General features: G+C 41.0%; 1 protein-coding gene across 1 annotated transcript in view; it reads left to right on the top strand.

Moving 5' to 3' along the window:
* ASPM (assembly factor for spindle microtubules) overlaps positions 1 to 22,560 on the top strand; it is a 72,721-nt gene that overhangs the window by 35,185 nt on the left and 14,976 nt on the right. The window contains exons 15-22 of the mRNA XM_075184170.1: positions 1,221 to 1,425; positions 2,359 to 2,504; positions 4,133 to 4,261; positions 4,484 to 4,678; positions 4,925 to 9,592; positions 10,081 to 10,230; positions 11,848 to 12,014; positions 12,320 to 12,479. Coding sequence (XP_075040271.1) covers positions 1,221 to 1,425; positions 2,359 to 2,504; positions 4,133 to 4,261; positions 4,484 to 4,678; positions 4,925 to 9,592; positions 10,081 to 10,230; positions 11,848 to 12,014; positions 12,320 to 12,479 — 5,820 coding nt within the window. The remainder of the gene's footprint in view (positions 1 to 1,220; positions 1,426 to 2,358; positions 2,505 to 4,132; positions 4,262 to 4,483; positions 4,679 to 4,924; positions 9,593 to 10,080; positions 10,231 to 11,847; positions 12,015 to 12,319; positions 12,480 to 22,560) is intronic.

Here is a 22,560-nt window from a genome sequence, read left to right as displayed (position 1 = left end):
AAAAGCCTGCTTTCAAACTTTTGCGTTCGGCTGAAGATTTTTGACCTGGAAGGTAGTTTTCTTGTTGGCTATCGCTTCGGCATGCAGGGTGTCAGAACTTTGGGGCCTTATCGTGCAGGGCTCCATACGTGATATTTCATGAAGACAGGGCGGTCTTGAAGATGGCGCCTTCCTTTCTTCCTAAGGTTGTGTCTGGTTTTCTCGTGAACCAGGATATAGTGGTTCCTGTTTTCCGCGAGGGTTCATCATTGGATGTGGTGCGGACTTTACGCACTTATGTGGATAGGTCCTCTACTTACCGTAAGACGGACTCTCTCTTTGTTTTGTATGACTCCCATAAGAGGGGTTGACCGGCTTCTAAGCAATCCCTTTCCCGTTGGATTACATCTATGATTCGGCAGGCTTATGTGAGTTCTAGCAGAGAGGCTCACAGCTCACTCCACTTGTTCGGTGGGGGCGTCCTGGACTGCTCGTCACGGTGCCTCGGCGGACCAGCTGTGCAGGGCTGCTACCTGGTCCTCTGTTCACATGTTTACCAAATTTTACCAGTTTAATGTTTTTGCTGCTTCGGATACTACCTTTAGCCACAGTGTTTTGTGCGCAGGGGTTCCCGAGCACATCCTCCCTTAAGGGCTACTTTAGAAGGTCCCCATGGTAGCACTGTCCCCCAGATTGGATGACTGAGAAAAGAGGATTTTGGTACTTACGTCAAATCTCTTTCTCTGAATCCAGAGAAAGAGATTTCTCTGGATTCAGAGAATCCAGATAAATCTCCCTTTTGCTCTATTGCTGGATGTTTGTTTGGTTCCTTCCTTGGGGCTTTTGTATTATACTGAGGCTACAGGGGTTGCAGAGGGGAGGAGTCAGCAGCAGTTGGTTAACTATTTAAGTGCCAACTCCGAATGCCCCTCATACAACCCCATGATAGCAGTGTCCCCCACATGGATTCAGAGAAGGATATTTGACATAAGTACCAAAATCTTCTTTTTCATTGCTTCAAACACCATTCAAGCTTGGAGAGTTGTTATATAGCTAGATGAGTGCTCATATATAAATTTAATCAAAAATCAAATTGTGTTTGGGAAAAATGAAATTACTTCATAGTACTGACCTAATTAATAACTATATATCTATGTATGTAACTGTAAATGCATGTAGATACATTTTACACTAAAAGAACAATCGTTATTAATTAACTTTTGTGTGTCTTGTGGCCATAGGTTGAAAATTTCACAGTGTCCTTTTCTGATGGGCGAGTATTATGTTACCTAATTAATCATTACCACCCCAGTTATGTGCCAATAAATACCATATGTCAGCGGACGACTCAGACCATAGAATGTAATGAAACTGGAATGACAGGACTGAATTCTTTCTCTGATTCTGACAACTCTTTGGATATGTGGCCTGGTACATATGATCAAGGTAACTGTTGTTGCTGTTTTTTTTTTTTTGTATGTTTGTTTTTATTTACTTTATCCTTAATATGTAACAGTGTCCTGCTGGCTAAATTGTTTGTAAGTGGCCTATTTATTATTTGGAGAAAACCCATTTCTCCAGCTATAGCCGGGTTTTTTTGCTAACGATAGCCTCTCCTGCTGCAAATGTGCCTAGATCCTATATCCCACAATTACAAATGATAGGCGGTATGGTTAAGATTGCTCACAGTATTGTTAGGGATGGGGCCTTGATTGTGCTTGCCCACTATTTTTGTTTTATTGTTTTATTATTTTTTTAACATAAATATTTGAAAACAATGTTGCTATATTCCAATAATTACGTTTTTGGGTATATGTAGGAGGCTTACAGGTCTAGCTTCAAATGCACAACCTGCATAGAGCTGTCTAACTTATTTCCTAGGGCATTATGACAAGAAACAGACTATGGTAGGGATGTCACAGGTTTATGGGGTGTTTTTTGTTTTTATTTTTGTTTTTTTTAATTAAGAATTCCATAGGTGGTGGTTGTACAGTGACTGATTCCTAAACACCAGTTTATTTTAAGAGAATGATTGATAAGAGGTACACGCATTATTTGCTGCGTTCTGTTGGAAATAAAGCGCGTACTTGCATTGTTTTCAGAGGAATCTTTATGTCCAAAGTCTGGATACACAACTGCCCCTCTTTATTCATTGCAACACTAAAATAAATACAACATTTATAATGTAGTGTGTGTGTGTGTGTGTGTGTGTGTGTGTGTGTGTGTGTGTGTGTGTGTAAAATATATTATATATTTTAGTGAATGTGAGATAAACATTTGCCCTCCATAAGACAACAGCATTTTGAATTTGCAAACCACGATCAGTGGAGGATTATGAATCTTAAAAAGTATAATTTTTTTGTTTTCTTTTTCCTGTAGGTTTCACAACCTCCGATTTGTATAAGGAGCTACTGGAGAATGAGAGAACAAACTTCAGCCTTGTACAAACAGCAGTGTCTAACCTGGGAGGAATTCCTGCAATGATCCATCTCTCCGATATGTCTAATACAATACCTGATGAAAAGGTATGGGAAAGCTGTAGTAAGGAGTGCTTTACCCCTTTATAAATTTTCTTTAATGGCGTGTGTTACTGAAATAAATGTTTGTTAGCGTTATGAGCAGATTTAGTTATATGTCCCATTCCTTAGATGTGTGTTTTGTGATTGAGTATCAAGAACTTTACTATATTTTTTAAAAACCGCTGCAGTGGAACATGAAAGTATGGTTGGGCATTACATTATAACCCATCTGATATTCCCAAAGGGACATACAATGGCAGATGTGACAAAAATGTTGTGAGATTGTCTGCAAAAGTACCGTTCCCTCTGCAAGTCAGTATGGTGCTAATCTGACTATCTTCTTTTCTTCATTATAAAGCACCATGGTCCAACTGAGGATGGGACTCTTATGTCAAGGATCTATGTTAATCAGTAAAGTCTACTGACTACATTACATTAGTTGGAATCAAATCCTGTTCTTGGTTCCTCCATTACATAAGCTTTATATCTTGGCTGGTGGGCAGAGCCACACTAATACCCCATGAGGCCCTAGGTAAGACTCTGGTTCTGGGCCCTCTCCTTCAAAATGTCCCTGCTAAAATCCATTTTCAAAACAAACTGCCTCCCCCCTACACTGCTTGTGAATATGAATAAGTTGTAACATTACTTACCGCTTCTTGCCTTTGTCCAATCCAGTGATCTCCTTCTGCACCGCTGTTTCTCTGGGTCATAGTACTCCAATCCGCGAAGGTGCAAAGGTCTGATGGCTGGAGGTGTATATATAGTAGTGTTCGTACTTATTTAACTCTCCACTTTTAAGTGCTTAGTAAACTCCTCCTAATAGGGACAGTGGTATACAGAAATGAAAACAAAGGCATTCTCCAGAAATAAAATGGAAAGAGAGGCTTTTAATTCCAAAGTTTTGGTCTTCTTTTTTTTTTTTTCTTAGGCCATGTCCTTGTACAAACCACAAGAATAATCGTTATGTCAAGCCCAAAGATAGAGCTTGATGGTGGAAGTTGGAGTTTGATCTCTTAATAACAAACTAGGGCAGGCAGACCAAAGAGGTTGCGCTATTATGGACACAAACCTTAAAGAACTAATTATTAAAGTTAACAAACCATAGAATTTGCCCTTTAGAATGGAGTAGAAAGTCGAAGAATTTACAGAAGGAAAAGGTTCTTCTATGCCTAAATAGTTTAAAAAGCCCTAAATATGAGTGGGGAATTAGACTGAAACAGGTCTGTCGTTGGGCATTGTGGTGAGTTTAAGTCCATAACTAATGTGATACTTTAATATTGTGTTTCAGTAAGTGGCATATTTTGGAACTGCTGCTTTTCACAATTGTTCCGTCAGTTATGGCAGGAGACTTGGTCATTAGACAGGCACTTGGAGATGACCATATGCCAAACGGCAATCACCTTCACTATTGGCAATTCTGAAGCTTATTATGGGGGAGAGTGTTTTAATATTAAACATAATAGGTGGCTATATCCTTTTAATTTATTCAGTTATATTGTGAAACCTTACCTGGTTGGCTGTGTCGTCTGTTATTTCCTCTTAGCCCTTTAATAATTGTGTAAATTGTTGCATTTCGGCCTGATGTAGCTACGTTTTGCATCAACGCAACCTTTCCTCTCCCCTCTGTGTTGCAGATAGTTATTACTTACCTTTCATATCTCTGTGCCCGACTCTTGGACATTCGCAAGGAAGCTAGAGCAGCTCGGGTGATTCAAGCTGCGTGGAGAAAGTACAAACTAACAGCAGAGGAGCAGTTATTGCAGGTTGGTGTACGGTGCTATAATGAACAAGTTACTGCTTCTGTGTGTGCTCCTGAAACCTATTGTACGAAGCACTTTCCCAATCTATGAAAAATAAATTGTCCAAACAAAGGGTCCAGCAGTTCTTACATCAAAAATCATTTTGGGATTACATATAAAATATATAGAAATAAATTATTCTTTATCTATAGTGTGTGGTTTAATTTTGCTCTATTCGATTTTCAGAAGAAGCACAAGGCTGCCCGTGTTATCCAGCTTGCTGTCCGTAAATTCCTATTGCGACATCAGATGTTGAAGAGAATTGTTTCTGCAGTTGTCATCCAAAAACACTATAGAAGATACTTGGCGTACAAGCAACTAGTTAGACTGAAAACTCACAAACGAAAGGAAAATGAGACTTTTGCAGCTGTAGTCATCCAGGTGTGTTTTGTGTTTTGACATAAAATTTAGCTATTGTGGCTGCTAGTTATAAATCTACTAAGCCAAAGTTTTGTTTTCCAAAATGGCTCCCTAAACACCAAAATCTTTTGGTATTAAAAATGTAAACTGCGTTAGTTGAATTATGAAACAGTTCTGATATATTGACAGACAGCCAGTACTGTAAGACTCTCTCATGACCTGATCCATTGGCATAGGTAATAAGTTTTTTTTATTTTACCTTTTCAGAGACATTGGAGAGGTTATGCAGCCAGAAAATACTACAGAGCATTAAGACTACATGTAGTTCTTATGCAAGCAAGAGTCAGAACAAAGATCGCTGTTGCATCATTCAAGCGGACCAAGTGCGCTGTGAAAACGCTCCAAGTACATGTGTGTTCTTGGTTGTTGGCTACAAAGGAACGTGAAAACTATCTCAAGCTAAAACATGCAACTTTGGTCATCCAATCAGCTTTCAAGAGATGGAAACACAACAGGATAAAAAGAGAAACAGATGCTACGTTAGTGCTTCAGAGAGCTTACCGGAGATGGCGGGTACACAAACTGGAATCTAAGAGAACTGCAGCTATTGCTATTCAGTCACTGTATCGTATGTCCAGGGAAAGACGTAAATACCTTACCATGCGGGCAGCAGCAATAAAGATACAATCTTTGGTAAAAATGAGGCAGGAAAGAATCCGTTATCTTGTCCTGAGGCGGATGGTGATCTTTGTCCAAAGACTGTTTCGTGCTAACAACATGCTCAAAAAACAAGAATCTGTACGGGCAGCATGTGTTAAAATACAATCTGCCTTACGGGGATACCTAGTGAGAAAAGAGATTACATTGTGGCATAAAGCTGCTACAACATTACAAGCAACCTATAGAATGCTCAGGGAAAGGAAGAGGTACCTGTCAGTTTATAGAGGTACTGTTGTAATTCAGAAAAGATTTCGGGCACAAAAGGATTGTGCTCATCAAAGAGAAGTCTTCTTGCTAATGAAACAATCTGTTATACGAATACAAGCAGCCTACAGAGGTTATATCTTGCGTAAAAGTATAAAAATTCAGCATGTTGCAGCAATATCTATACAGACCGCCTATCGGTGTTATATCTCCAGGAAACATTACATGAGAATAAGACAGTCTGCTCTTACTATTCAGAGGTGGTACACTGGTCAGAAGTGTCTGCAGAAGGAAAAAGAACATTTTTTGAAAACAAAGAGAGCTGTTACCACTATGCAAGCATCATACCGTGGCTGGAAAGTTAGAAAGGAACTTCAAAAACAGAGTGTGGCTGCAGCTATTATTCAGTCTACGGTAAGAAGATTTATTGCTCAAAAATCTTTTAAAGCAGCAAGGAAGGCTACATTGATCATCCAGCAGCACTACCGGGCAAGGCAGACCGGCAGGATGGAGAGGCAACAATATCTCCATATGTGTCTGCTTATAAGGAAGGTGCAAGCTGTCTGGAGGGGCAGGAAAGTCAGGATGGAGGTTCAGAGAATGCACAGAAAGGCAACGCTGATACAGTCATACTATAGGATGCATGTCTGCCGCAACAAGTATAAAACCATGAAGCAATCTGTTACGCTTATTCAGTGTCGCTACAGAGCGCACATTGCAGGAAAGTCTCAGCGCTCCCGTTATCTAAAAATGAAAGCCTCAGTAACTGTCCTTCAAGCTGCCTGTCGAGGATGGAAGATCAGGAAGAATATTTTGTATCTTCATAAAGCTGCCCGTACTATTCAGGCCTCCTACCTCTCCTTCAGACTCCGTAGACAACACCTTAATTTGAGGGTGGCAACAATCTCTATACAGAGGTGGTATCGTGCCATCGTTACTGCTAGGATCCACAGAGCTGAGTACGTTCACTTAAGGAGAAATGTTATTAAATTGCAGGCTATCTACAGAGGTATGAAAGCGAGGCAAAAAATTAACCATATGCATAAATCCGCAATTTTGCTCCAGTCAGTGTTTAAAATGTACAAGCAGAGGGCAAAATATCAGACAATGAAAAAGGCAGCTGTTTTAATTCAGCAACACTACAGAGCAGTGTTGGAAGGCAGGAATGTACGAAAACATTACTTGTTCCTAAAGAAAGCTGCTTGCACTGTGCAAGCTACATGGAGAGGCAGGAAGGTACGGGAGCAAATAAATCGCAGGTTTATGGCTGCAAGAGTAATACAGGCTCAATATCGAATGTTCAAACAACAGCAGTTTTATAAAAGGCTAAAAAAGGTCACTATAGCAATGCAGCAACGTTACCGTGCCTCTTTGGAAAGGAATAGACAAATGCAGCTATACAACAATATGAGAAGTGCTGCCTTGTACATCCAGACAGCCTTCCGTGCAATAAAAATGCGAAGGGAATTTAGGGCAAAGTCTGAAGCCGCCACTAGCATTCAAAGAGCTTTTAAGTCTTTTTTGGAAAGACGCAGGTTTCTTGCCCTTCAAAAAGCGGCTGTAACTATTCAAAAAAGATTTAAGATGAAGAGGCTCGCTAATCACCAAAGACAGCAGTTGATCAGGGTTCAGAAAGCTGCTCTTGTGTTACAAGCTGCATACAGAGGTCACTGTGAAAGAAAGAAACTTCGACACATGCACTCCTCAGCCATTGTCATCCAGGCAGCTTACAGAATGCACAAAACACGTGTTGCATATCAAATGATCAAATGTGCATCCATCGCTATACAGCGACACTACAGGGCATATAGAGTTGCTATCTATGAAAGGGAAATATTCTTAAAGCAGCAACGATCAGCAATAACTATTCAAGCTGCATACAGAGGTGCTAAAGTAAGGCAGAAGATAAGTAAACTGAACCAAGCCGCTTCCAAAATTCAGGCCACATTCAGGATGCACCTGTGTAGAAGTCATTATAGGAATGTTCAGTGGGCAGTGAGTGTGATTCAGCAGAGATATCGGGCAAACAAGATGAGAGACTTTGAAGTGATGCGATACTTTTTTATAAAGGAAGCCGCATTGTGCATTCAAACTAGTTATCGGGACTGGCACCGAAGAAAAGAGCTAAAAAATATGACGGAAGCAGCCATGGTAATCCAGAGACAATTTAGAACATACCTTGAGCGTAAACAATACCAGTCATTTAGGGCAGCAACTATCTGTGTACAGAGACGTTACAGAGCAACGGTTATGACCCGTCATTGTTATCGCAAATATCAGTTGCTAAGAAAAGCTGCGGTTTGTATACAAGCTTCATACAGAGGATTTAAAGTAAGACGGGATCTTGAATTGAAGCACGCAATGGCCACAAGAATACAATCTGCATTCAGGATGCACAGGACATTGGCTTTGCATAGGGCCAAGCAGGCAGCTGCCTATAAAATTCAGACTTGGTATCGGTCAGTTGTAAATTGTAAACGAATACGTGCTTCATTTCTGAAATCACATGGTTCTGCAATCATTATCCAAGCAGGTTTTAGAGGAATGAGAGTGCGTAAGCGCATGAAAACCAAGAATAACGCTGCCACCTTAATCCAATCCAGCTATCGAATGTACGTTCATCTGAGTTACTACAAGCGCTTGAAAACAGCCACTAGAACTGTACAGCAGAGATACAGAGAAAAGAAAGCAAGAGACAGAGATCGAAGGTGGTACCAAACTACCAAAAAATCAACCATTTTGCTACAAGCAGCCTTCAGAGGGATGAAAGTAAGAAAACAAATACAGAAAATGCACCATGCAGCTACAATCATCCAAAAGCATGTAAAGTGTATTCTACAAAGAAAGACTTATCTGAAACTTAGATCTGCAGTAGTTTGTCTTCAGAGAAAGTACAGAGCTTTGCGTCTGGCCAGATCTCAACACTTGGCTGTGGTTTGCATTCAGTCTGCATATAGAGGGCATAAAGTGAGGGAAAGACTTAAGCAGCAAACCGTAGCCGCAACTAAAATCCAGTCTGTGTTTAGAATGCACAGGGTACATACCTCCTATCAAGACCAAAAAGCATCAGCTGTTTTGATACAGAGATATTACAGAAGTGTTTTGTATAGGAGAGCGTGCTACCTGAAGCTTCATTATGCAGCCATTGTTGTTCAGGCCACGTACAGAGGTATGAAGAGCCGTGAGAATCTGAAAAAGATGCATGGTGGGGCAACTGTAATCCAGGCCTCTTATCGCAGGTACAGACAGAGAAAATTGTACATGGACCTAAGACAGGCAGCAATTAAAATACAGTTGCGTTTTAGAGCAAACCTTTTAAGGGATGAGACAGTGAAGCAATATAATATTCTTAGAATGGCAGTGACACACATCCAGTTAGTCTTCAGAGATAAGAAACAGAGAAAAGAAGCCAGGAGGACTGCGGTGGCACTAGTGATCCAGGCTGCATGGAAGATGCATCAGAAAAGAAGAGCCTTTGTAAAGACCAAAGCTGCAGTGGTGATTATCCAAGCAGCATTCAGAGGCCATAGGGCTCGGAATAGGCACCATCAATATAAATTATCTGCATATTACATACAGAACTGGTTCAGGAGATGTCGCCAATCTCGTCAGCAAAGAGCGCAATATTTATCCATGAGGGCATCTGCTATTGTAATCCAATCTGCTTTCAGGGGGTTGCTAGCGCGTAAGCTTGTACAGCGAGAGAGAGCTGCAAGAACCCTTCAGTCTTATCTACGTATGGCTGTGTGTCGGAGAAGGTTCTTGCTGTTGAGAGTATCTGCCATAAAGTTGCAGTCCTTTTACAAGATGCACAGGACTATGAAAATGTACCAGAAACAGAGCGCTTCTGCAGTCATCCTTCAGCAATGGTACAAATCTATTATTGTTATGAGACACCAGAGAACAGAGTACTTGAATATTCGAAGACAAGTAATTTGCACGCAAGCAGCGGTCAGAAGATTCTGTGCACAAAGGCGTTTTACAAGGATTCGGAGTGCTATCGTAATTCAGGTATGTAACCAATAACCATTTTCAATGGTCACAGAGCAGACATTAGATTCAATATTGACTGTGAGATGAATGAATAAAAAGAAAAAAAAAAAATCCCAAATGACAATATTAACAAACTTCTAAAACGAATGTGGGAATGAACATCAAGTTGATTAATCGCATAATGTTAGCAGACTGAAATGGAATACATTGAAGGGCAGTAAATTAAGGCATCTTGGGAAATTTAGGGTAAATGTTAAAGGTTAAGTCCACCTTTTCATAATTTTTAATTTCGAATAACCTAAATAACATTTCTAGTTAGATGGCCACCGGTCTGTCTCAATACTGAACAACTCTCTGACAGTGTCTCCCTGGTTAACATTTATGGGAAGTTGGAGGCAGATATGCATCTTGATTCAAGTTTGTTTCATGCTGAGAACAGGTCGATATGGAGTTTGTTCAACTTTGTTCTTTTTTTCCTTTTAAATGTGTTCTTGTCTGTTCCACAGGCTCATTGGCGCAGATATATCCAAAGAAAAGTTTTCTTACACCTTAAAAGCTCTGCACTTACTATACAAAAGAGATACCGTGCCTACCATCTTCAAAAAGTACAACGTAGTCACTATCTAAGACTCAAAATGGCTGTCATTGTTCTACAGGTATTGGAGAAAAAAAATCCCTGTCTGTTTGAAAAAAAAAAAACAATATGGGCCTGATTCATTAAGGAACAAGCAAAAAAAATTCTTAAGTCTCCTGGACAAAACCATGTTACAATGCAAGGCTTGAAAATTAGTTTTCTATTTTGCAAATAAGTTAAATGCTGTCTGTTTTTTCATGTAGCACACAAATATCAACTTTAAATTTCAGTATACAAATAAGCTATCACGTATTTGTGTGCTACATGAAAAAAACACAGTATTTAACTTATTTGCAAAATAGAAAACTAATTTTCACCCCTTGCATTTTAACATAGTTTTGTCCAGGAGACTTAAGTAAGAAATTTCTTGTCTAAGTTCCTTAATGAATCAGACCTCATATCTTTATATCCCTTGTATATAAAATACACCATTTAATGTTGCTGGTTTTTAATTGGTAATGTTTAGTCTAGTCCTACCCCTTTTTTTTTTTTTTTTTTTATTTCCTGTTAACTGAGAAGCTTGATGAGTTTACAATTGAGGTTGGGACAGTTAGACTAGTTGGTCTGTAAACAAGTGGTATTGAATAGATCTGAAGTCACTGGGCCTGAGTCATTAAGAAACGTAAGGCAAAAAAAGGGTAAATTTTCTCCTGGACAAACCATGTTAAAAGCAAGGGGTGCAAATTGTTTTACTATTTTGCGCATAAGTTAAATTCTGCCATTTGTTCATGTAGCACACAAATACTAGCTAGCTTTATTTTTTCGCTGAAATTTAACATTGATCTACGACATGCCCTACCCCAACTATAAATTTGCTATTGTATTTTAAATTTGCCTCCCCCTCTCCAATGCAACATGGTTCTGCCAAGGTGCAAAGCTACTTCTTTTTTTTTTCTTTTTTTTTTGCTTTACTTTCCTTAATGAATCGGGCCCACTGTGTCCAATTGTACACCTTAAAGCAGCGATGGGCAAAAGGCAGGTGTAAGTTGTGACTCATAGTGATGACTACACGAATACTTGTCACTAGTTAGCACAGAACATGTGTGTGCAAGGAAGAGAAACCTTAAAAGCGGATTGTATGTACAGTACACATTAAGAGCATCCTGGTTTATTAATGATTCTAGTAATATGAGTTTGCAATTTCTTTTAGCATTTTTTTCTTTTTGCGTGTGTTCTGATGGGACTTTGTTGCACACATGCATGTATATATCCTGCACTATGTTCTGTGTGTCTACATAAGGTAAACAACATATAGCCAAGGCCTATATAGACTCAAATTCAAATGGAAATGTTTCTTGATATCCACATATATTTGAATGAGGGCATACAAGTTACATGCAGTATTTTTTTAAATGCAGGTTGCGTTCACCTTTCATTCAGAGTAATCAGGCCCTGTGTTTTCTTGAGACCAGAAATGCAGCTTTCTGCTTGATGATTAAAATATAATTTACACATGCCATGTAATCCTCCAGTTATGTCTTGTGAACAGCAGAGGAATTCTTCACTGGCATGTGGTGGTTGTTTTCAGCACTGCAATTTTTATTTTTATTCAATACTTTTCATTTATAAATTAATGACGCAATTTTAAATGTAATCTCAGAATTTAATTGTTTAAATACACTATTTTCCCAATTTTCAGGCTATATATAGGGGTTCTCGGGCCAGAGCATTATTCCGAAAAGAGAAAGCGGTTTGTGTGATCCAGCGATTCTATAGATGCTGCACTATCCGTAGGAATTACATTACCCTTGGCAGGACTGTTAGGACTCTTCAGAGATATGTCAGAGCCAAACAGGAAAGAGCCAGGTAAGCTAGTACTTATATTGATATTTGAAAGTCATAATCTTTACTGCACACTCTTCACCTTATTACATGATTATTAGCGATTTGTAGGATTCTATTTTGCTTCACAGTGTGGAAAATAGAACATGACTTAAACTGGGCTTGTGAGAGAGCTTACAATCTATTTGTACAATATGGAAACAATTATTCATTAGTATTGTATAAATGAATATTACTGAAGGTATTGTATGATTAGGAACAGTTTGACATGGTTTAAGTACAGACTCTGGGACCATTAATATTGCTGTTCTTCTGCCTACTGTTTTTAGGTATGTTGAAGTTAGAAAGGCTGCGTTGTGTATCCAGAGGAGGTGGAGAGAGACCATCATTGCTAGCTGTACGCGCCAACTGTTTCTCCAAAAACAAGCTGCTGCCAAAAGTCTTCAATCCATTTATAGAGGAAATATTGTCAGAAGAGAAATTGAAAAGGTTTGTAGATTGTGTGCCTCTATTTTTAAGTGAACTTAATAATTACGAATCTAGAGTGTTATGATAACTGTGCACATATTGTCTTTGGCAGTGTTCACACTATAATTATAATGCATAACATTGCTTATAGTCCCATGGAGTTAAGGGTTCATCCTGTTACAGAAAATTACATAAATGTATGTATTTGTGATAGTTTTAAAGAAGCCCCCCACCCCCCCTTCCCAAATCATAAAAATAAAACAACCCATATGGATAAAGTTGTATTTTCATTTCCAGCCCTTTTGGAAGTTTACAGTATATTGCCATCATCATCACCATTTATTTATATAGCGCCACTGATTCTGCAGCGCTGTACAGAGAACTCATTCACATCAGTCCCTGCCCCGTTGGAGCTTACAGTCTAAATTCCCTAACATACACACACAGACAGAGAGAGACTAGGGTCAATTTTGATAGCAGCCAATTAACCTACTAGCATGTTTTTGGAGTGTGGGAGGAAACCGGAGCACCCGGAGGACACCCACGCAAACACAGGGAGAACATACAAACTCCACACAGATAAGGCCATGATTGGGAATTGAACTCATGACCCCAGCGCTGAGAGGCAGAAGTGCTAACCACTTTGCCACCGTGCAGTAGTCACTAGTATAAAGCTCCACTTTCCTGCTGACACTGCACTTATACACAACTGTCCGTTTTTGGCTGATAGAGAAGTCTCAATGTTTTTGTGATTGTATAGTTAATGCTGGACTTGGATTTGAACTTATTTTACAAGTATCTAGGATCTTGATCCAGTTGTGCAATCTGTGTTGTGTAACCCTAACTGACATCCTAGAATCCTTTTTATGGGAGATTGCATTCCCGCTGAGAATGGTAGACAATCATAGAAGCAAACCCAGTCATGGCCGCTACATAGCTGTCCATTACACTCAAGGGCTACTAGTGCACAGATAACAGGAAGCAAGGAGACAGGTCTGTAATCTCAGCAGATGCTCTGTGTGTTAGCTGCTGGGAAGCATGTGAGTAGCAACAAGTTCTTCTTTGATGGTATAGGGCTTTACACGGTAACATGTTGGAAAATCCGGTCTACCATGTGATGTGTTTGCTTTTTGTGTATGTATATGTTTTATATTTTGAGGGGAGGGGGGGGGGTATTAATTTTTTTATTGTTCCTATGTTCGTGAAATACCCATTGACAATTGGTAACGAGGGCCCAGGCAGAAGTTTGGCACTTTAAATTTTCTTCACAAAGTCTGAAACTCCTCAAACTTCTATAAGCCGCCTGGCTGCAGGGAAGTCCGTTTTGCTATTTATAAGGGCTGCTTCTGACAGTGAAGGATTTTATTGTTGTAAAAATAGATTATCTTTGATAATAGGATGAATGAATGACGTAGTGGGTAACGTAGCAGTATAAGTACCATCTGTCTGTATAGATCTGAAGTACACTGCGACCAATGTAGGAAATACTTGAATTCCCAAAGTTTTACATATTTACTGATTTTGATATGGATATTTACCCATTTGTGTGAAATACCAGTCTAATGAAGTGTTACGTTCGAGGATGAATCCACTTCAGGGGGGGTATATGCAAACATGAAGTGTGGCTGTTTACTGCATACTAATTAGCTGTGCCTGCTTTTTGCAGCCATGTTACAGACTGCTGAATGAAGAAACAGCAGATTCCAGTAATAATACCATACTTGCCAACTCTCCCAGAATGTCCGGGAGACTCCCGCATTTCGCGTGAGTCTCACGGACTGCTAGGAGAGTGTGGCAATCTCCCGCATCTGCCCACTTCACTAGGAAGTGGGCAGAATTAGGTCCAAAATGCCGTGATTCACAGGGAATTGCGGCGTTTGGCCCCGCCCCCTGCTGTAAAATGCAGTCACAGGGGCGGGTCCAAAATTATGCAAATTTTGGAGCCCCACCCCACATCACACCCACCTCGCCTGGCAGGCTCCCGGAAGCCAACTTTAGAAAGTTGGCAAGTATGAATAATACGAATATGATGCAAAAGGGTTAGAAGTGCATTGGTTCATTGAGAATAGTAACATTTGCTATTAAGCTATGCAGATCTAGCTAAAACGATCATTCTATAATCTCCCAAATAAAGTGTATTTGATACACAGTTAAAGTGAATGATAGTCATCGCATTCACATGAATAAGAAATGCAATGGAAACTGTACTATACATATGCTTCACTGGAATAAATACTTCCCTTAGAAAAATTGTAGTGTCTGTTTATATGTTTATTAATTTTTCAACTAAGATGTACTTTACTTTTCCATAGCCAATCATATAAGAAATTTAAGATAATCACTAGCGGGGGTCCACAACAAGTAATAAATATTGGCCGCAGTCTCACTTGAATAAGATACTGATTACAGAATGATTGAAATCTGAAATCCTTTTTACAAACAAATACTAGAATGAGTGGAAGCTGAATAAAGCTTACATTTCTCAGAAATTAAGATGCCCATATATGAGGGCTGTTAAATGACATCAGTTTAAAATAAATTTATCAAATGGTAAATGCAATAGGAATGAAGATTTGCTATACAGAACACATGAACAGAATCTTTTTTCTATTGTGTAGTAAACACAATTTTTAACTTGCTATTCTAATTTCTTTTTCACAATATTCCTTCCATATTTTAATATTTTACTTAGAAATCTTATGAAAAAATTGTGGAAGTAAAATAAAACTTTTTAATTAATGGAATAGAGTATTGAGTGATATTGAATAATCAGTAAAAATTAACTTTAGAGCCCCCCGTTTTATAAGAAACCTTTTCCATCATTTCTTATATCGTGATTCTTGGGTATATATAAATGGCTGATGAGGATGATTCATTCTCTTGGGGAGCACCTACTGCAATGTTTATAAAAAATAATATACAATAGATATTGATTAAGCAGGTAGTTCACAACAACAAAAATAAAATACATAAGTTCTATGCGGCTGTTCAACAAACTTGTCAATCAGCGTTATGAGAAGAGATGCTAGGAGTGAGCCGAAGAGGTACGCTTTCGGAGCACCCTACTGCCCACGTCCGGGGTGGGGTCCCAGACACTGATGCCGCAGGTACTGTTGACCGTGAGACAACAAGTTGCTACAGCGCCATCAAGCGCCCCTCCCTTCGCTGAAAGCCCACAGTCGATGTCAGCCCCAATATAGGGTCCATATGCAACCCCCCAGTTGGCCTAGCACATCCTCCTTGGTAGCCTTTTCTCATAGAAAAGTCTTTCAAAACTGTCGGACATGGGCAGTTCCAGATTCTCCTCTATATGTCTCCTGGGGGAAGTATTAGAGTGAAAGAGGTTTCTGAGTGGGATCTGCCTCCACTCTTTTGCTGGGGCTGTGTCTGTCTATGCTAGAATCGCTTTCGTTACTAATTGTGTAGTACAGCTGTCATTTTTGTCAACTTAATATTTTATGTCTGATAAAGGGACCAATTATTTTAGAGATGAATCTGTAGGAGAGCTGTTTGTTACATTTTATAAGTGTTCAAAATGTAACTCAAAATTAGCTCAGGGTTATCAAATACTAATTTTTTTTTTGCCTAGTGTGCAAGGCTGAGTACACCAACAAGGGGGCCATAGATCTGACAAAATTATTCTGCTCTAAATCTTTGGGTCAGTCTGTTGCTGAACTCTCTCAGCTTGCCATATGTTTCCATGGGCTAGGCGAAGAAAACTTTGCTTCTGCTGCTTATGATGTAATCTCCGCAAGAGAATAAGTTCATCAGCAGTCTAAAACAGAGGTGGGCCTTCTCTTGTAGCCCCCCAGCCTGCTGCTCTGCACCCTTTCAGAACGGGACTAGTGGACTTCCACATCATGTGACCTCCTTTGCACAGTGCAGGGAGGTCACGTGGCATAACCAGAGTAGGAGGGAGTGCCATGTGCACTCCCTCTTTCCTCAGTGAGGCCAGATTGAAGGCTGGATGGAAGATCATATGGCCCGGGTTCAGAGTTGTTCGCTGAGGAAGAGAGCAAGGTGGCAGTGGACTTGACTAATAAGGGTTCCTCGTATTTGTTGGAGATGTCCATAATGCTGCACGGGAAATTTAGTGTGGTGCAGCAAACACTGAACATCCATGATGGCAAACAGTCGTAGTGCCTTACAATAGTGTTTAAAAGGAAGAAGAAAATGTTTAATTCCTTCCTTTAGTATCATGATTTAGAACACTTAATGGTGAAGCGTGTTCAAAACAAGTTTCGAGTAACATGCAAATTGCAGACTGTTAATCCTTTCCCTAGTGTGGACGCCGATAAATGGGAATCCCCCACCCACAGTGGATATTCCCATAGCACATTCGTTCAAAATTTCTAGTATTCGCTCTCTGTTGGCGCGTGTTCGTCAGGGTGAACTTATTGTCGCTGGTGACTTCAATGCTGTATTAGCTCCGACTATAGATCGCTCCTCGGTCTCCTTCTCTTCTCCCCCGAGGAGAGATGCTCACACCACTGCTGCCTTACAGGCTTTTCTGAAACTCCACAACTTATATGATTAATGGAGAATACTAGACCCCTTGGCCAGGGACTATACCTTCTTCTCTTCTCCCCATACCACTTACTCTAGGATTGATATGATCCTGCTCAGCCACGACCTCACTCTTAAACTTACCTCTTCCCAGATCTTTCCTGTCACCTGGTCGGACCATGCCCCTGTTTCCGCTGTACTTACCGGCCTTGCCCACCGCCCTCCTAAAGCAACCTGGAGAATTAACGAGTCACTCCTACATGATAAAGATACTATTACTCACCTTCAATCTCTTCTCTCTGAATACTTTGAGATGAACGACACCCCTGATATCTCCCCTATGACTCTTTGGGACGCCCATCAGGCGGTAATACGGGGTCATCTTATTGCTCTGGCATCTCGGACTAAACGACTTCGCCTGGCTAAAACTATCCAACTGACGGACTCGCTGAGAGCTCTAGAGCAACGTCACAAATTGAACCCTGATCCCTTGGTTCTCCAGGAAATTGCTTCTGTGCGGGGTGAATTAAATCTCTTGTTGTCCCACCAGGTTGCTAATAAACTGAAGTGGCTCAATCAGCGCTTTTATGAGAAGGGCGATAAGGCCGATAGATTACTGGCCACCAAACTCAGAGCTAAGATAGCGGCCCGTAATCTCCTGGCTTTTAGGGACTCAGATGGGATTTTACGCTATGGCCCTCAGCGGATACGTGCCGCCTTCCAATCGTACTACACCAAACTTTATAACCTTCCCCAACCCTCTGATCCCTTGGTATCCCAGCAACACTCGCAGTTGATTGAGTCTTTTCTTTCTTCTGCTAAGCTTCCAAAACTCTCTCCACAGGCTAGTACTCTACTGGGGGATGAGATTACTAGGGAGGAGATTGTACAGACTATAACGTCCCAGAAATCTGGAAAGGCTCCGGGACCTGATGGCTTCACGGCTGTCTACTATAAGAGGTTTGCTGGGCTTCTGGTCCCTCGTTTGCACACCCTCTTCAACTCAATCATGACTGGGGGTTCTTGGTCCAGGGATTCTTTGGAGGCTCGGATCTCGGTCATTCATAAAGAGGGTAAAGATGTTCATGACTGCGCTAGTTATCGCCCTATCTCCCTACTCAATACAGATGTTAAATTATATGCTAAAATTTTGGCTAATAGATTAAATTCGGTCCTCCCCTCCCTTGTACATTACGATCAGGTTGGCTTCATACAGGGCCGTCAGGCCAGAGACAATACCAGGAGAGTCGTTGATCTGATTCATATCATTAATACCAGGAAGGATACAGCTATTATTCTCTCCCTCGACGCCGAAAAGGCTTTTGACAGGATCTCTTGGAGCTTTATGTCCCGAGCCTTGTTGGCATTTGGCATCTTAGGTAGCCTCCTTACTGGTATTCAAGCCTTATATTCTCGACCCACTGCAAGAGTTATGATCAACGGCTCTCCCTCAGACCTTATTACTATATCCAACGGTACCTGCCAAGGTTGTCCTCTGTCCCCTCTCATCTTTGCCCTCGTTATAGAACCTCTTGCTGCCTCTATTCGAGCCTGTCCAGATATACGGGGTGTGCGAGCGGGGGACTTGGAGAGTAAGCTCTCTCTCTTTGCGGATGATGTCCTGTTGACCCTCCAGCAGCCAGGGGAGTTGCTTCCCGGACTCTTCAACATTTTACACCATTATGGGCACTTTTCAGGTTACAAAATTAATATTGCAAAATCTGAAGCCCTCCTCCTTAATATCCCCTCCCTGGAGGGACTAGCACTCACCTCCCGTTTTAACTTTCGGTGGCAAAGAAAGAAAATGAAATACTTAGGTATTTTTGTTACCGACTCCTACGACTCTCTGTATCGGGAGAACTACCCGGGCCTCTTTGCTAAAATCAAATCAGAACTTTTCTCCTGGCGCTCATTGATCATCTCGTGGCTGGGCAGGATCATTTCTGTCAAGATGAACCTCCTTCCTAAGCTTCTTTATTTCTTTCAGACCCTTCCTGTTAGAGTTCCCCTTTCTGATCTCTCATCTCTCCAAAAATGTCTCTCTAGATTTGTCTGGAACGGTCGGTCGCCCAGGATTAAGCTGGCTCTCTTAAAGAGACCCACCAGAAGTGGTGGTAGGGTGGTAGTGGTGCTGGGTCTCTGCAGGTGTTCGATTTGCAGGGGATCTAATATTTCATGGTGCCTTTATATCCTGGGATGATCTGCGCTCTAAATTCTCCAGCCTCCATCCTAAATTCTATGAGTATTTCCAGTTACGGCACTTCGTGGGCTCTCTCCTCGGGGGGACTCCTTCCTCCTCTCGTGCTTCCCCCTTTGAAACGTTATGTCTCTCCTCACCTTTGGGTAGGGGCACGATTTCCTATATCTACAGCCTTATTCTTGATGTACTTTTACCTCTGGGAGGTAGGCATGAGAAGGAGTGGAAGAGGGACCTGGGCCCCCCCCCCCCCCCCCCGGAGGAGGATTACTGGGAAACCATAAGGGAACAGGTGGCCACCAGATCTATTTCCACTTTAGTTAAGGAGAACGCTTATAAAATATACTATAGATGGTACTACACCCCTGACAAACTTACTAAAATGTTCCCCTCTAGTTCTCCATTATGCTGGCGGGGTTGTGGCCAGATGGGTTCTTTCTTACATATCTGGTGGTCCTGCCCTAAAATAGCCTCCTTTTGGGACCGAGTTAGGGCCCTCCTCTCCTCCCTCCTTCCGTGCCCAGTCCGGAAAGACCCATGGTCTTTTCTTCTCTGTTACCCTCTGATTGATGATGATAGACAGTCTGCGAAATTGGCCTCCCATGTCCTTGCAGCTGCGCAATGCCTAGTAGCGAAGTCATGGAAACAAGTTGAACCCCCCACTATGGCGGCCTTACGATCTTATATTTGGTTCATTGCACAGATGGAACAGATTACATACCACCTTCACGATAAGGACGATAAATTCCACCAGATTTGGGCTCCTTGGCTTTACTTATAACCCCTTAGCTCCTGCACCAACTCTTTCCTGTTAAGTGATGAGCATAGGGGACCTGACTCCTGAAGCGGTTACCCCTGTCTCAAATACCCAGGTAATACTCTCTCCTGAACTTCTTTTATTGTAAAAAAAAAAAAATAAGATAAAGGGAAGAATGTTCTCTTTTTATTGTTATTATTTATCTATTTTCTTTAGGTGACGACCAGTGCCCCCCCCCCCCCCTCCCCACTCCCTTACCCCCCTCTATACTAAAAATGTTATTGATGTTTGAATATACAAGTAACAATGGTATACTTACCTGTTTCCTCAATGGCATTCTGTTGATGTCTTGCATATCCATTACTTAATTCTTTGTTACATTGTTATTTATTCATGTCTTGCTTTACTTCCGGTTTTGTTTTGTTTTTTGTTTTCTACTTCTGCAATGTACTAATTTGTTGACTCGTATCTGTATATCATTGCGATTTCTCAAAATAAATAGTTAAAAAAAAAAAAAAATTGCTAGTATTCTTATTCCAAATATTGCGGCCCTCAGGGATAATCAATATATGTTGTGACTGTGGTCTCACTTGGTCTCATTTTTAGACTCTACATAGTTTAACAAGGTGATGGGGCTCAGAGCAACTTTTTAGAGGGTTTGCAAGCTGGTAGACTATGGTCTGAATTATTAACCTTAGTTGAACACATTCCGGAGGCGATTGAATTTTAGGGGAGGCAGCTCTGGATGCTCTGCTCATTTGGAACCAGAAAGTTACTGTCTACCAGTCAATATATCTAGTGGGGTCCCAGGATTCTGTCTTTTCACACTGTAGATGAAGCAAGAGGACAGACATAAATGGGATCGTTCTCTGCCCCTCAGGGAGAAAGCAGGTCTGGTCAGCCAGCTTAAAGTCTTCAGCATTGGCCTTCTTGCAGACCTAGTAAGACGCAGGGCTCTATAGAGAACCCTTTGGACATTAATTATGACAGGTGTCGTCATTTCAGTGCCAGAAGACCTAAAGGGAATGGGGTTCTATTTGAACCTCTGTTTAGACCAGAGGTGTGCAAGTTCAGTCCCCAAGGGCTACCAACAGGTCATGTCTTAATGATTTCTTTAATCGTACACAGGTAAATTAATCTATTTGGCTGGGTCAGTAATTATCCCATCTGTTTCTACAGACAGTAATCTTGAAAACATGACCTGTTGGTAGCCCTTGAGAACTGGTCTTGGACACCTCTGGCTTAGACCAGAGGCCAGATGGATCCTTCTGGCCCAATTTGCCCCTTAAGATCTGAACACTCAGGTTTGACTGGACAGGTTCAAGATGGAATCTCTGAGATCTGTCATTTACAGCATCCAGGATGTTTATTTGCTTGTCCCACTCTGGTAAGGCAATCAGTGTCTACTCAAATTCACAGTTTGGCCTGACTTACTTTCCAATTTCAGGCTCTGACTTTTGGACTTGCAACGAGTGTTCACGAAGATCATGGGGGTCATGGCCACGGTTGTGTGATGCCTAAGGAGTGGCCATCATCCCTTATCTGGACGATCTCTTGATCAAGGTGGGGTTAGGAGCTTTACTTCATTCTCATGTGCGAGAAACAGCACACACATTTTTATAATTCTCCCATGGTTGGATCATCAACTGTCAGAAATCCAAGATAGTTCCTAACCAAACACTTATCTTTTGGGTCTGCTGTTTAACACACAAAAGCAGAGAGCATTTCTTCCTCAAGACAAGATACCCTTGTTGCACAGACTGTTAAAGTCTTTATCAACTTTCAAACTGATCTGTTCATTTGGGCATGGAAATCCTGTGGAAGATGTTCTCGACCTTCTAGTCTATGTAATTTGAGCAATCTTGAATTGAACAAGTCTCACATTCCCTTGACTAGCTATTTCAACAGTCTCCAAATACACACCACTCACTCTTTTGGTAACTCAGAGTAGACCACATTAACAAGAGCTATCCCTTTGCCGCTTGGTATTGGACAATCGGACCACAAATTCCAGCCTTTGATGCTGAGCATTATCACTCTTCAATGTGGGTTCAAGGTCTTTGGTCTTCACAGGAAGCAAGCCTTCCATTTAAACGTGCTAGCTAGAAATATGAGTGGTGCTAAAAGCTCTAGTCAGAGGACATCTTCTATTGTGGGAAAATCCCATAAAGATTCGGTCAGTCAATGCTACAGATATATCAGCAATAGGGACAAACCAACAAGATCATGTGTTGGGTGTAATTAGATGTTCCAGCATTGTCAGTGGTGTCCTCAGCACTTTAGAAGGGGGTAGTGCTTTACCAGAAGTGTACGTCAATAGCTCCCAACAAGAGGGTCTGCAATCTATACATCCCTCCTTTAGCTGCTTGGGTTTTGAACTTAATCTTGATGCCATTACAGATCTCCATATCTTATTTTCAGCAGCATAGAGCTGTCCTTAGGAGAAGGCCATCTTTTCATTCTAAGGTAGTTTCTAGGTGTCCTTTAAATCAGGACATTGTGATTCTGGCATTGTGCCGAAATCAGTCTTCAAAGGAAGAGGGATTTCTTCAATCTCTTGGCAGTTGTTGGGAATCTCAAGATTTATTATTATTTGACTCTTTAGTTTAGGGAAGCTGATGCTCTGAGTTCTCATATGTTTC

The sequence above is a fragment of the Mixophyes fleayi genome, chromosome 8, assembly GCF_038048845.1.
Source record: "Mixophyes fleayi isolate aMixFle1 chromosome 8, aMixFle1.hap1, whole genome shotgun sequence".
Lineage (NCBI taxonomy): Eukaryota > Metazoa > Chordata > Amphibia > Anura > Limnodynastidae > Mixophyes > Mixophyes fleayi.
The sequence above is the reverse complement of the archived record's forward strand: the minus strand, read 5'-3'. Positions and strand labels throughout refer to the sequence as shown.